Here is a 15,837-nt window from a genome sequence, read left to right on the forward strand (position 1 = left end):
TACCCCCTCCCACAAGCACAAGGACCCAAGTACAATCCCTGGTAAAAAAAAAAAAAAAAAAGTTTAAAATAAATGAGGTAAGATATGTACATCTTAGAACAATATCTGACATTGAGTAAGCATTCAAGTACTTTGTATACACCAGCCAAGAACCTGTCTTGTAGAGTTATTCTGGAAATTGGTCTGCTCGAAGCGCCCAGCATGCTGCTCGACATGTAGACTGCATAGCTGGTGGGTCTTTATCAAAGATCTAACGTGTGAGCATTAGATCAGCTCTGTGAAGTAAACCACAGCAGCACAGATGAAACCAGAATCATTTCTCGAAGGATGGAAGAAGCACAAAGATCATAGTTCAGAAAAATGACAGAGTGAACAGGGCAGGGCAGCACAGGGGCACAGAAGGGCTGCCTGCAGTAACGTGTCTGAAGTCTAGTGGATTCCTTACCAGGTCCAGTGTGTACCTGCTTGCTTGTCTTTTTTTTCTGGCAAGAAATCTGCTCTCATTTCTATTTTTATTCATCTATATGTTATTTGTCCTTTGTTTCCGGCTGCTTTCAGCATTTTCTCATTAGCACTTTGGTTCTGGTGGGCCTTGGTATGTTTCTCTTTGTGTTTATTCTGCTTGGAGTTCATTGAGCTTTGGGGATCTGTCGGTTTATAGTTTTCATCAAATTTGGAAATTCTCCAGACATTATTTTCTAGTATTCTGACCCTCACTTCTAGCCCCCAGCCCCTCCGAGCTTTGTCCTCTGGATCCTCCACATTAGAGACAGACTGTCTTTGGGTTCTCCCTCCCTGCTGGATGGGAGGATCCTGAAGGAAACCGCTTCAGGCAGCAAGCTGGAGCCACTGGGGAGCTTTCTCACTGGTTTCCTTTCTCTTGGGAACACAGTCTTGTGCTGCCTATTGATCGATGTGTGCTCACTCCATTTTGTATATTCTGATTCTCATTATTGAAGGCAGGAGGGACAGTTTGGATCCTGTTACTCCATCATGACCAGAAACAGAACACTCTTCAAAGGTACTCACCAGGGTTCTTTAAAATTCTGATTATCCGCAGTGGTGAATGGGTGTCACTGGTGCTCCGCTGAAGATACTCCACGCTCTTCTGTACGTGATGTCTGAGCAGTCAGCTCAGCCCGCCTTAATCCATGGCGCACTGGTACCCACTGTCTTACCACCGACTTTTAGAATCGCCTCTTGACACGCCCTTAAGGGACCAGGCCAGACCTGGAGGTTGCTCCTGGGCTTACTGAACTGTGGCACCCTCAGAGGGAAGCATCAGATACTAGCGTGGATCCCAACATTTTGACAGATGAGGAAATGGGTACCGTGCACCGGGTGATGACTTAAAGCAACAGCCCCTTCCCCTCCACGCAGCATCACCACTTCAGCTCTCTTCACTGCTCGAGATGCCTCAGGGGAAGGACAGAATGATCCGATCCAGAGATACAAAGCCAGCTGTCATCTAAAAGGCCTTGAAGCTTTAGGAAGCATTTATCCTGGCTCACCAGGATACTAGACGGAAGATTCATGCTCATTCCTTTATAACAGAGCCAACGCGCTAAGTGCCTCAACAGTGAAAAGCTTGTACTGATGAGGCCATTACTTAAGGCGTCTGTCCCAGAGTTACTTCAGTCAGAAAGCTTGCGAGTTCTAAGTCTTCTAATATTCTCCATGTGTCATAATATAGTAGGGTAACAGCCATAACAAAGAGACCCCAACAGTGGCCTGGCTGCTAAGACAGCTTTCCCCAAAAGGCAGTGCAGTGCCTCATTTTGTTACTTCACCATACTCCTTACCTTTCTTGTCAAAGTTAGCTACTAGTCCTGGGCAAGCAGTTTTCTTTTAAGCAAGTAAGGTACAAGCTGACATACATCTCTCCTACTCATGTTCCTTAGAGGAAAACTTAGTTACAGTCACAACTACCTGCAGGGGAGCTTAGGAAATGTGGTCTCTAGCTAAGTAGCCTGCACTCAACTAAACTATGAAGAAGGGAAGAAGACATTTGGGGGAACAACCAACAGTCTGCCACACCAAATGAGTGAGGAAATAAATAAACCTTTGTTCAAGATCATTTCCTCTTCAAATCTACATTACACAGGTATAACTTACCCCCGTAAGCACATATAAAAACAATTGCACCCACCCATCATCCCAGCTACTTGGGAGGCTGAGGCAGAAGGATCACTAGTTTGAGGGTAATTTGCTCAAAACAAAAGGATTGGCGACGTACCTCCTAGAATGCTTGCCTAGTGTGAGCAAGGCCCTAGGTTCAAATCCCAGTGCTGTAAGACAGACAAAAACACTTTTGCATATTGACTAAAAAAATTCTAGAGCTGAGTGCTGTGGTATGTGCCTGTCTTCACAGCTATGCAGGAGGCTGAATTTGGAGAATTTCGTATGTCCAGGAGTTCTAGGCCATGGGGCGGGAAGAAGCTGTAATTTCTAGAAAGATACATTAAGATACCACATACTACTCTGCCACTCTAACTAAAGAGTCATCATGAACTCAGTGCTCTCATCATCAATCTGTCAGTATCGTGATGCCTCATGTACTGCTGGGTGAGACTGATCACAGGACTTACACAAACACATTGGAAGAGAGTAATCCTTCTACAATTTGTTAATAGGTCAGGAGCTGTGAAAAATTACTATATTACTATGGAAATGTTAGAGGATCAAGCCCCAGACTGATCCAATGTATTATAAACATTAAGTATTTCAAGTATTTTCTACCCGTGATAACTTTAAACCTTGTAGAAAAATGCCTGGTGTACCATCTCTTTGAGGTCCAGTTTACTTAGAACACTTTCAAGCACTATAACTCAATATTCTGAAGGTTCTTCTCTCCCCTGCTGTTTTAGGGTGGGGTCTGGAGCTTATGAACAAGTTGTGATCAAACGCTAGAAGTCAAGCCAGTGAACAGAAGCTTCCCTGTGGATGTAAGTTGTGAGCAGTTAGTGTATCAAGGTATTTCAGTGACGCACTGAAGAGAAAATGTACCTATTCTATGATTTTTTTTTTTGTTTTTAAACAGGGTCTAACTTTGCAGTTCAGGCTGGCCTTGAACTCACCGTGTAGCCCAGGCTGGCTTTGAACTCACAGAGATCCTCCTGCCTCAGCCTCCCAAGTGCTGAGATTACTGTGTATGCCACCACACCCAGCGAAGAGTAAATGTACCTATTTTTAAAAGTGAAGTTCATGGGGCTGGGGATTTAGCTCAGCGGTTCCACTGCCTGCCTTGCAAGCGCAAGGACCTGAGTTCAATCTCCGGTACCAAAAAAGTGAAGTTTATCTGTTAAGAAGGAAGCTGACACCACTTTCTTCTCCAAAAGCACTCACCGCTGGTCTTTCCCACGTACCTAGAAGGAACATCTGTCTGCATGGTGGTCTCAAAGCAGTGCCAGTGCAGGTCCCGGAAGCACACTCTCCTGCAGTCACTGGACATGGTTAGGGAAGGGCTGAAGAGCATCAGACGCGTCTGAGTATAATTTTAGTATTCAAGTATAAAATCTATGCCAGAGGTGCTGAACAGATTTGGACTCTACGTTTTTAAATTTTACATTAAAAAGATAAGATGTGAGTATAATTTAAACCCTATAAACACTGTCAAGACAGTTATAATTCCTGTGAAGGAAACTTTCCATACTGTAGTTACCTATGCTATTGTACTAAGTCTTTTAACTCCCTTTGATGCAATAATTGATATAAAGTATAGGAAAATGTTATACTGTAATATGTAAAATGCTTAATGATAATTCTAAATGTATCAGTCATAAAGCAAATACCCAGTGTGTTTAAGTCTAAGAAAAATGAATGGATGTGATACTGTTATTATATAATAATACAGTGTGCTGGTTTTGGTCACTCATATCAGATGAGCTGCAGAACCCCCTTGAACACTATAGAAGAGATTCAAAATAAACTTAATTTTCAGCATGTTGGGCTACCACAAGGCACCGTAACAGAAGAGCTGTTTTAAATCACCAAATATTAAGATCTGCTGGTTTCAGCACTTAAATTAGAATAAGGAAATAGTGATATTTTCAGAAACAGAATATCCTTCTCTATGCAAATTTAGACTTATCTGAAACTGATACTGACTCTGAAAGGGTAGTGGACAGAAGACAGGGAACAGCTCCTTGATAATACTGATGCAGAAGGACTCGTGGTTTTCTATTTTAGCCCCCTCAGAGTTGGTTGTTTTGAGGCAAGAATAGGCTGTGATATACATAAATATGGCTTTTAAAATAGAATTCTGTTTGCTTAGGTATTTTCATTAAAATGAAAATTATCAAACTTCAAGGACTGGAAAAAAATTGGAATAGTTCATGTTAGGGCTTACTTTTTAATATTTCAAGGATTGGATATTCCACATTAATTCAATGTTATCTTTATAACTATATTCTGAAACTACTGTATTAAAAAGATGGCACCCTGTTTCAGAATATTTTTAATTTTTGTTGGTTGTTTTTTTTGTTTGTTTGTTTTTGTTTTTTTTGACAGGGTCTCACTGTATAGTTGAGACTGACCTGGAACTCACTATGTAGCCCAGGCTGGTCTCGAACTCACAACGATCCTCCTGCCTCAGCCTCCTGAGTGCTGGGATTACAGGCGTGCGCCACCAAGAGCGGCCAGAATATTTTTTAATATTAAGAGCTCTCTAACACAACGATCCTCCTGCCTCAGCCTCCTGAGTGCTGGGATTACAGGCGTGCGCCACCAAGCCCGGCCAGAATATTTTTTAATATTAAGAGAGAAGGTTTTATGAGTCTTTAGTTATATACACCTTTTTGAAGGTGTGCGGTACTGATGCCTGAACCCAGGATGTCTCACTCAACTCCACCCCTAGCCCCTTTTTTTATTTTTTGTTTTGAATCCAAGTCTTTCGAGTTGCCCAGGCTGGCCTGGTGCTTACAGTTCTTCTCCCCCTGCCTAAGCACCACCACACTCATGGCTTCGTTTTACTTTTTAAGATATATTTTGAAGAAAGAGCAGGGACCTGAATATTTTGGTCTTCTCAAGGAAAAGAGCTAAAGACATGTGTCTTCAGATGAACTGGTCCATTCATTATGTATTATGCAAAGAATCAAAGTTTTAAACAAAGATACTGTTTAGAGAAATCAGTGACATTTTTAAAAACGTATTTTCCTATTCTCAAAATATTGTTTCCAGGCTGTATGTTTTCTTGGCACATCTGCAAATGATTTAGCAGTTTTAAATATAAAACTGCAGTGGGCAAGGTTCATTGAGGACACTCATCTGACACATTCACCGACTTCGACTACCCTGGCCCTGTATCTTTATACAAAATTAGTTCTTGGTATTTAAAATGGTGCAAAATTCCTCCATGAGCCAAAACAACAAACAACAACAACAAAAAAAACAAAACAACAAAACCCTCTCTTCCCTTAAAACGTGGTACAAAAAAATTTTTTTAAATGTGAAGAGATTTCGAAAAGTATCAAAGTCATGCCTTCATGATTTTAGCAGCCAAGTCCATCTTGATCTACATAGTAGTAAATGTAAACAATATTTTAATGGAAACATTGAATGGGAAGAAAAAGGAACAGCTGTGTCCTCCGTAGTCAGTGAAAGCGTGCACTCCTTTTATTCTGTTGCTCCACGGGCATACCCTGCATTCACATTTCAGTTCAGTCCTGTAAGATATTTGTCGTCTGCCTGGTTTTCTAGTCTGTTAGTCACTTAACCGTGTAATTATTGAAAGAAGCTGCTTACTGACTAGCAAGTCCACCTTTGATTTTTTTGAGTGAAAAAAAATGGACTTCAAAAAATAAATTCGTGATTAATTCTTGAAAATACTCAAAAGTGCAAGGGCCAGAGTTCGATCCCCAGTACCAAAAGAAAATACTGACGTCAGATTGCAAATGGTCCCATCTTGGAGAATTTGCAAATATGTAACTCTTTTCCTAATTCTATCCTAAAGAAACAGACTAATGGTATTTTAAGGCTTCCTGTTGATGATGAGACAAGGAAGAGCCTTAAACACTTAGGTGAAAGCACAGACATCAGGAGACTCTCTTCCTATGACGTGAGTTGGGGGCTGAGACCAGATAGGAGGTCAAGGGCAGAGCGTCAGTTTACACTTAAATGGTTGGCTCCTCTTTGTGGAGTTTTTGCAGGCTTTGGAACACAAACAACTGATGTGGCTTAGTACCACTGATAATGTCTTGACGAACAATCCTTAACTCCATTTCCCTTTCTAGCATAAAATGTTCAGAACAACATCCAAATGACCTTTTTCTGAATAGGCACAGAACTCAGAGCCACAGAGGTTAACCACTAAACCCCTTTGATGCTAGAAGGGAAAAAAAATCTCCAGCTAGCTTCCACTTAAGACAAACTCAGCCATGCGTGGTAATGCATGTCTATAATCCCAGCTGTAACCCCTCTGGAGGCTGAGGCAAGAGGATCACCATGAGTTCAAGGCCAGCCTGAACTATGTAGCAAGATGCTGTCTCAAAAAAGAAAAGGAGGGGCTGGAAATGCACCTGCCTGGCAAGTGCAGTGTCCTGAGTTTGATCCCCAGTACTGGAAAAAAAAAATTCAAATTCGGGTAGCAATGACTTTTTTAATAAATAGGAACATCCAGAATAATCTCAGACTTTCAGATTGCCAAGCTAACTAAACCACTTTGTGAGCTCAAGCTGACAGTATATATCTCACTGAAATACTCTTAAATGTGTTAGGCTTGCTGTATATATAACAAATCCCTGAGAGACAGGCTGGACTCCTATGAGGGGATTGTGTTGTATTTTCTTAACAAGTCTTTCATTTGGGAAGTTCAGAAATCATGCCTGGTCAGTTCCCTTAGACGGTACATCATGTGAATATAATCAAGTATGTTAGCTCAAACTGTGTTCAGCTGCTACCCGTATGCTAGCTTAGGTACTGTTAATAGCCAAGATGTTAAAGAATATGACATCTAAAGTATAAAGACTGAACTGTTCCTGTATTAAGCCTATGTTAAGACTGCCCTTAAACATGAAGGCCTTATTCCCTTATATATCTGATTTTCATAAAATAAGGTGTACACAATATATTTTAAATGGTTGTGTGGGTAGTCTAGCTTAACCTCTCCCCATACAACAAAGCTGGTGCCGAATATATTGTCTGTAAATTTAAAATTCTATCAGTTACAGACAATATATTCTGCATTTTCAAGTGTTCATGGTTGTCTTATGTATATAATAGAAAATTCTCTTGCTGATATTCATTGACCAAATTTCATGCAAGGAAAGACATTCAACGTTTATGCAAATTTGTTTTTGGAAATATATCTTATCTGAGGGATCACCTTCCGGTTGGTGTTTATTTGCTCCTTTGGAAGTGTGTAATCTTGCAAATCATGCAGATATTTATGAAAAATGTTATTGCTGGCTGGGGTGTAGCTCAGAGGTATTGCATTAGCCTAGCACATGCAAAGCCCTGGGTTTGAGCCACAGCTCTGCCAAATATATATAGAGAGAAGTGATTCCATCTGTATTCTGTTCTAATACTTGGAGAATGACCTTCATATTTATATATATTTCTTTGTTTCAACTGCACAATGATAAATCCAGGAAATGTCTCCTTTTTTAACAAAAACAAATGTTTTATTTGTAAAGTGTTTGTAATAATGTAAAGGTGATTATATATAGTTAATAAAAATCATATCTTAAAAGTTTAGATGCTCTCCATATTTTAAATTACTAGTTAAGATAACTCTGTCAAGGTAAGGAAACAACTGAAATCCAGTATAACTTTTCCCTGAGGGTTTCCTTTTATTACTAGGCACTATATGACTTGTACACTTTCAGTGGTAGATGTCTGAACCTTCAACGGCCCATGCGGTGGCACAGGCACAGGCTTTAGAATAAGACAAATCTGAGTCTGACTACAAACTCCACTCAGAACCAGCTTCCTAGACTAGGATGGAAATAGTACCACCAGCTCTAGCAGGTTCTGACAAAGAACATGTAAGTTAATGGTAAGAATACGCCAAAAACTTAAGAATAAATGACATTTTTCTTTTGCGTACATTACTTAGTAAACACTCGGTGTTTTACCAAAGCAAAATTTACCTTTGTGTAGCATCTACGTACATTCATATATTAATTCTTGACATACAGATGGTTTATTAAATGACCACTATTAGTTAAGCATTCAATAAATGATATTCATTGTCACCCATACACCCCAACCCCTGCCATTTTGATTTTAGTACTGAGGATTGGATGTAGGGGGCATGGTAATATATCCCAAGCCCTTTTTATTTTTTGATACAGGATCTCACCCAGGCTGTCCCCTAACTTGCCACCTTCCTGCCTGAGCCTTCTGAGATTATACATCCTCTTTTTCCCTTTTTAATTAGTGTCCTCAGGGAGGAAAAACAAATTCAACACATTCCCTATGCTGATATGCAAATTATAACAGCAGTGTAAGCCAGGGATGTAGCTTAGCAGTGTCGTGCCTGCCTGGCAAGAGCAAGGTCCTGAGATCCTCAGTACTGAGAAAAAAAAAATAGCAACTTAACAGTTAATAAAAACTATAGCAGGGGTGGTGAACCTATGGCACATGTGCTGCAGCAGGCTATTTAATATCACTGAAAGGTTCTCCATTACCGAAATGTAGTTTAGTAGGAGTTAGAGACCAGATCCTCTCTGGCACGTCGTCAGGGCTTCCCTAGACAGTGCCCATTATTAAAAGTCACATGTCTAAGCAGAAAGCACACTACTTATTGGTAGAAGGAAGCAGGGTCTGGACACTGGGAAACCCTCCAGACTCCTCCCCAGCACACAAGACCACAAGGATCGCCCAGTAGGACTCCGGACCAGATCATAGCAGGACTTCTGATTTGCGCCCTCAGACCTCCTTGTCCTCATCTCTGGCATTATGTTCCCAGGCCAGGTCTTCTTGTTATGACTTAGCCGCTTTTCTTAACACCTAATGGTTGTCCTCTTCCTCTCCCTCTGTCCTTCCCTTTCTTTTGCCAATTTTTAACCTCTTCCTTTTCGGTACCTATGTATATATCATTTACCTGGTAGAAGCACAAAATGAAATCTTCCCTTTTTTACAAGTAGGAAATCATAAGTATTCCCATGTTATATGAAATGGAACCAAAAAATAGGAAACATGACAGGCTCAAATGTAGGCATTCCCCGGGTCACTGGTCTTTATTCCTTGTGAAGGCATGTCAAGAAGGGAATGTCATGGGCCAGGGATTTAGCTCAGGGGTTCTGCTGCCAGCTTTGCAAGGGCAAGTTCCCAAGTTTGATCCCGGTTCCAAAAAAAAAGGAAGGAAATGTCAGAAACTTCCTAGATTTATTGGCTTAGATACCCTTCGTAGGTAGCTGCAACTCAGCTAGACTGAGATGTCTCTTCAAGTTGGCATACCTAAGGTTTTTGTTTTTATTTTCAGTCTTAGTCATATTTGGAATGCCTCAAAACAGATGTATGCAGTTACTTTAGGAAAAGTGCGCCACCTTCTGGCATTGAACGTCAGTGATTCTGGTTTAGCTCCCTTTCCTGGGTGATCTTGTATCTGCCCCTTTCATGTATATTCCTTGGAATTAAAACCAAAGGAAAAACAATTTTCTATTTTTTTCAGTAATAATAGAAATAATTTCAAAAAAGAATTTAAGCATGTGTGAATACCGAATAGTTTCTCTGGTGTGAAAAACTTAAAAGTGTAAATAAGACCCAAATTGTATAACTGACAATGTGAAATAGAAAGAAAAGGGCTAAAGGTGTAGGGGAAGTGGGAAGGGTAGGGGAAAGGGAAAAGAAAAAATATGAGCAAAGGGAAAATGGAAATAAAGTCTTTGTAAATAGGGGAGGGGGGAGAGAGGACAGGAGTATGGGAAAAAATGAGAACCAAGATCTGTCATGTAAACGTACACGATCCCACCGGGGATTGAGCTCAGTGGTTCCGCTGCCTGCCTCACAAGCACAAAGACCCGAGTTCGATCCCTAGTACCAAAAAAAAAAGGTACAAGATAAGATCCCATCGATAAGTGTAACTATACTGTATACTTAAAAAGTACCAATAAACTCAATGGAAAAAAGAATTTAAGCATTGTGTAATTAAGGTGAAATTGTTTCCATTGTTGTGGGATCAAAGAAAGGTTCTGTTAACTACTGTTCTGTGAGGATTTTAAGCAGAAAGCAGAACAGCGTGATAAAGCACATACAGACAGAGACAGGCCTGGGCAGGGACACTGCAGTGGGAAACAAGGCCTCTTCAGCAAGAGCCAACGGCCCAAAGAGTCAAGGAGTGGTGGGAAAGCAGGCAGTAGTGTTTCTAAGAAAGACAAATGATCACAGCTAAATTTGACTATTTCTGGCTGAGTCAGAGCATACAGGATGGAATGAAATAGGTAGAAATGGGAGATAATTACACCAGTGGAAGCAAAAGGGTACAGATAAAGTGTAGTGCAATTTGACAGATCACTAGGAACCCAATAGCTAAAAAGGTTAATTTTCAAGGGGGAAAAAAGGTTTATAATTGGCATGTGGGGCTTCTGAAACTAGTATTTAGCATTCAGTGTAAAAACTTACGTATCTTCCAGCTTCTACCAGCTTGTTTGCTAGACTGCAACAATATTCTCAAGCGTTCCCTTTTCTGAATATCCCGAGAGATGTGCTTCATATTCATTTACTATAGTTAATATCTAGCGCATGCCACCCGACAGAAACCTGTTGTTCTCAAAGTCTTCAGAAGATTTTGCAGACGGTGCTCAGTCCCTGACTTCCTGCCCAACTGCTCAACACTATCTCCACAGGACCAGGTGTGATGAGATGTTGTTCTGTTTTCACCCAAACTCCAATGGAGGGGCTTGCCTTACTTAGGAAGTATTCCTTGACAGCCACTGACAAGCTGAGGGCCGAGAACACTGTACAGGAGCTAAACTGCTTGCTGGGTAGGTGACAGAGGGGAAGGCTGGAAATCAGAATGGACAGGAAATGAAAGGGCCGAGGACTCAGAGCAGGTAGGGAAAGATGTGAGCTGGCTGCTGCGTGAGGAAAAGCAGGAGGCGTGTTTGGAGAGACTTGTGAAAATGCTGAGGGCACCACGCTCACATCCCAATGGCAGGGAAATTGAGCTTGAATGCAAGGAGTGCTGTGAAGACTTAGGCTTTTTTTGCAACAATTTCAATGTTGAATATCCCTCAACTGCCCACATGTTAAAAAGGTTTGGTCCCCCAGGATGTGTTATTGGGAGGTGGTGGACTTTTAAGAGTTGGGGTCTAGTGGTCTTTAAGCCACTAGGGTTGCCCTTGAAGGGGATGCTGGGGCCCTGGTGCCTCGCCCTGCCTCTTGCTCTCTAGCTAGGAAGTGAGCACCTTTGCTCTGCCACACGCTCCTGCCATGATGTGCTGCCTCCAAAAACTAACCTTTTCTCTTTATAATTGTCTCGGATACTTTGTGATAGTAGCAGAAAGCTTTTGGAGCTCTCAGACCATAGAAATAGGAGTTGGAGGTAATACCTGGTAACATGTATGTCACATCTGGCCTGAGGGTGCTGACAGTGGTAGGTGATAATGAAAGCTTTCAAAGAAAAATCTACAAATAAAACTCTTTCCTCTACAGCACCTTCACTGTCGTACAGTGCAATTTCTTGGGTCAAGACCTAAGCTGCTGCGTTGGCACCTCTGCCTTATAAACTAAGGTGGTCCATTCACATTTTTCCGGGTGGGAGAGGGAGGGAGACCAACCTAATCCGAAAAGGCCACTAGTTCTTGCCAAACTCAAATCCACTTACAGTGAATTGGAAAGAAACATAAATACTTGTTATTTCTTGGGAATGAAATAGAGGTACGGGGCAAGCTATCAAGGGACGTTTCTTTGCATCCTTGTGAGCAGTTTGGGGTTTTAGCATGAATTTTATATACTCTATGAACATTTTGTAAAAGTACATGTAATAATAATGGACCCATGCATTTATAAAATGTATTACTAATGATAAAGTAGCATCAAAATACATAGTAAATGCCGTTAATGTGAAGTTGATAGTATAAAAATGGACACTTTGTCAACTGGAAATCTATGAGAGTGGCGGATAGGACTGCTCCTCCGGAGGGGTAATCAATTGGAGGGGTCGGGAATTCCCAAGGGGATATGGAGGGCAGATTTTAAGGGTAAAAGTTTTATTTATGGTATTATGAAATCCACTTTAAATTCTATATACTTCTAAACTGTCAAAATATTTTACTGTCATAACTTAAATGTTAAAGTTATTATAGGAAAAATGTGCAGTTTTTTAATTGGTAGTTTTTAGGGCTGGGGTGTGACTCAGTTGAACTGCATTTGCCTACTGTGCACATGTGTTGGCTCCCCAGCAAGAAAAGGGAAAAGGATGGGAAAGATACAGAGAGACAATGGTAGGTTATTTAGGAGTTGATTATGTTTGTTTGCTTCCTTGTTTTCTGGAGGACTGGAGTTCAAGAGAGCTGCTGTCTTCATCAAGCTATCAAACATCGTACGTTCAGCCAGAACATAAGTTTAAGAGAAAATGTATTTTCCCTCCAACAACTCCTGCAACCGGAAGCTCCTTAAATCACGTGATCTAAAACCAGCGCTTAGCCTTGTGAATTTGATAGCAACAATGCTTTATCCAATAGAAGATACAATATATTTTACCAGTAGGAATCTCCCCCCGCCCCCAAACAAAAAAGCAAAAGGAAAAACTTAAGTGAAAAACTTCTGGCTGGGAGCATAGCTCAGTGACAGTATGTGCACTTAAGGCAAACAAGGCCCTGGATTCAAATGCCAGCACCAAAAAAAAATTTCATCTTCCCCACTCGGATGGAACTCAAGAAGCCCACTCAATCCAAGGCATGATTATGAAATGGAACGTTCAGATATGAAGATAGCATGAAACGTTAACTGTTCAAAGGGTTCACTTCCACCAGCTGATTTCTTAGGGTACTCCTAGAAAATTCTCAGAACTGAGTGGAGTAGGGAAAGAGAGAATGGCCATCATTTCACTTTGGGAAGCATAGTTCCAGTGAGTTGATCAGTCGGAGCAGTAAAGGGACAGCAGGTAACAGTGTGGACGGGGCAGTGACTGAAGAGGACCCCTCATTCCAGCAGGTCCCCTCTGCATGTCTGAGACAAAATGGGGCTAGGAGCTGTACACACTTGTTCTGAAGAGAACAGAGAAGACGCTACACATACAAAGTGTGGGCTGCTACTGTTCTACTTGCCTCTTAAAAATACCACAGGTATTTTACAATTCAGTCTTAGAAGAGATCTTGAATGATGCTCTCTCTCTAGGTCTGCAGTATTCACTGCTGTGAGCAATAGCTATCTGGACCCCAGAACAGGCCTGACTGTCATCCTGGAGATAACACAGCTATCTCAGATGGAACACTTGCCCTGTGTTGCACGGGCCCTATCCCCTTAGCATCTAAGAGCTTCATGGTGTAGCTACTGCCCCACACTACACGTAAGTGAGGTACAATTCCCTTAGCAAGCTTGACTGGTGGCTTTCTGCTTTTATAGTAATGGGGATTTTAATCTCTAATTGCTTTAACAAAACTTTCCACCACTTCTGTGCTGCTAAACGGTAAGGGTGTATCTTTGCTTGGAAAAAGGATCTGGGCTGAGGGTGTGGCTTAGTGGTACAGCACTTGCCTAACAAGCACAAGGCACTGGGTTTGGTCCCCAGCAGTAAAGGGAAAAAGTCTACAGACTATTGACCAAACCTGAATTCAGATGTTTTAATGAACAGAGGCACAAGTTCACAATGCCTAGAGCTGCTCCTCTGCAGCTCAAGAAGAGTTGAATTGCTGTGCTAGAAGCCACGAAACCTGCAGATTCACTATCTAGCCCTATAAGAATATTTGCTGATCTCTGGCTAGAATGTTTTTTGTTGTTGTTTTGAGAAGGGTCTCACTATGCAGTTCAGGCTGGCCTTGAACTCACTGTGTAACCCAGGCTGGCTTTGAACTCATGGTGATCCTCCTGCCTCGGCCTCCTGAGTGCACCAACACACCTGCACAAACATACCCGGCTTGGCTTAGAATGTTAATAAACCTTTCAATGTACAAAGAAAGCATCTGTCAAGGTAAGAAGTAAACACAAACTTTAAGAAATGGGTATGAAGTCTGGAGGCATGACTCAATGGTAGAGTGAAACCCAAGAGGCTTCAGCCCCCTGGCAGTCCTGGACACTTAGTTTTCTTAAAAGGTGGGGGATCGAGTGATCAACCTTCAGCAAAGTTAATCTATTAACTTTGGAGAAAGATCGAAGGCTGTCCCTGGCTAGAAAATGCAATACTAGAAAAGAGAAATGATGAAAATAGCCTTAGGATAAAAGTTGTACAGAGGCCTAGAAAGGTGAGGACAGGGCCTTTGGGATGGATGAGGAGGGATGCAGATCTCTAGGTCACGTGTATTTTTGAGCATAGGTGGAGGGGAGGATTCAGTATAGATGCATGGAGGTGGAGGAGTCAGATTTAAAGAGAAACCATGTGGTTAGCAGAGGTTATGTGATTAAGACTTTTCTTGCAGAATCTTCTGTCTCCTATCCTCACCAAATCTACTTTCTAATCATTACCCCTTCAAAATTCAGCTTCAGCATGACTGCCCATGGTAGGCCTTGCTCAGTGAGCAACACTGCACCTCTGACTAGGACCCACCGCAGGGTAGTAAGGATACCCCGGGTAGGGCACCATTTGCCAGTGTCCACTTTCCTTTTGTTCCTTGGAAGGCCATCACGTGGACATGTGGCCTCCCAGAATACAAACTATACTTCTCAGCTTCCTTTGCTGCTATGTGTGGCCATAAGACCTCATTCTAAGGTCTCAGAATACAACTCACAGCAAGTAGATCAGGCAGCTAGGTTATGCCACTTCTCCATTCTGCTGGTATGGAATATGAAAATGGTAGCTGAGGTCACACCTTCATCTCTGTCCCCAAGATGCTAAGTATACCACAGTAACCAAAGCAGACATCCAGTCCCTACGGTGCCACAGCAGCCTCGCCCAGTTGGCTACCTGGACTCCTGGGCCTTACACAGAAGCTGTGTGTTTTTTCTCCCATTGTTAATACCACCCCATGCCAATCAGGAAGTTCCTAGAGAAGCAGGTGCTCAAAAAAGAGACATGACTGGGGATGCAGCTCAGTGGTAGGGGGCTTGCTTGACATGTACAAGGCCCTGGGTTCAATACTCAGTACTGCAAAAAAAAAGCCATGGACTGCGGACAATGGTTACATCATAAAACAATGGCTACGCCCTTTAAATACCTGTAGTCCTTTTTGTATGTTTTTAGGCTAGTAAGTAAGAATTTGACCCAAAGGAGAATCCTAGAAATATTTAAAAGCTATTCAAAACCCCTGAAGAAAGGTTGAAAGTGTATTTGATGGCTCCGCCCCCCAACAGTGAAGAATGAGCACAGGGCCTCAGCCATGAAAGGCAAGTGCTCCCTGAGCTATATCCCCAGCCATTTTTAAGACAAGATCTTGGTAAATCGACCAGGTGGCCTCAAATTTGCAAGCCTCCTGCCTCACCTTCTTCAGTAGTTGAGATTACAGTGTGTATGTTTAAATTTTTAATGTCATTCAACATATGGCTCTAACATTAAAATATGGGTACACTCAAAATTAACACATTTTCATATCCAATCTCTTCATTCTTGAGAAAACATTAAAGAAAAAATTTCCAGTTGAAAAGAACCACACTGCTTTTAGTTAAGCCCCAGTACCTTTCTCAGGGAAAGAGCAATCTGGCTGTATGTCAGCCATTTCTCTACCAGTCAGGAATGGCTTGTGCTAAAACTTTTTAAATGTTACTTGAATAAGACTATGCCAAAAAAAAAAAAAAAAACCA

General features: G+C 41.6%; 1 protein-coding gene across 1 annotated transcript in view; it reads left to right on the forward strand.

The window, feature by feature from the left end:
• The window catches only part of Fam102b (family with sequence similarity 102 member B), a 61,426-nt gene extending 58,347 nt beyond the window's left edge, over positions 1-3,079 (forward strand). The window contains exons 11-13 of the mRNA XM_033758074.1: positions 960-1,021; positions 2,868-2,945; positions 3,041-3,079. Coding sequence (XP_033613965.1) covers positions 960-1,021; positions 2,868-2,899 — 94 coding nt within the window. The 3' untranslated portion in view covers positions 2,900-2,945; positions 3,041-3,079. The remainder of the gene's footprint in view (positions 1-959; positions 1,022-2,867; positions 2,946-3,040) is intronic.
• The last annotated feature ends 12,758 nt before the right edge of the window (positions 3,080-15,837 follow it).

The sequence above is a fragment of the Fukomys damarensis genome, unplaced genomic scaffold, assembly GCF_012274545.1.
Source record: "Fukomys damarensis isolate Sample0158 unplaced genomic scaffold, DMR_v1.0_HiC HiC_scaffold_33, whole genome shotgun sequence".
Taxonomy (NCBI): Eukaryota; Metazoa; Chordata; class Mammalia; order Rodentia; family Bathyergidae; genus Fukomys; species Fukomys damarensis.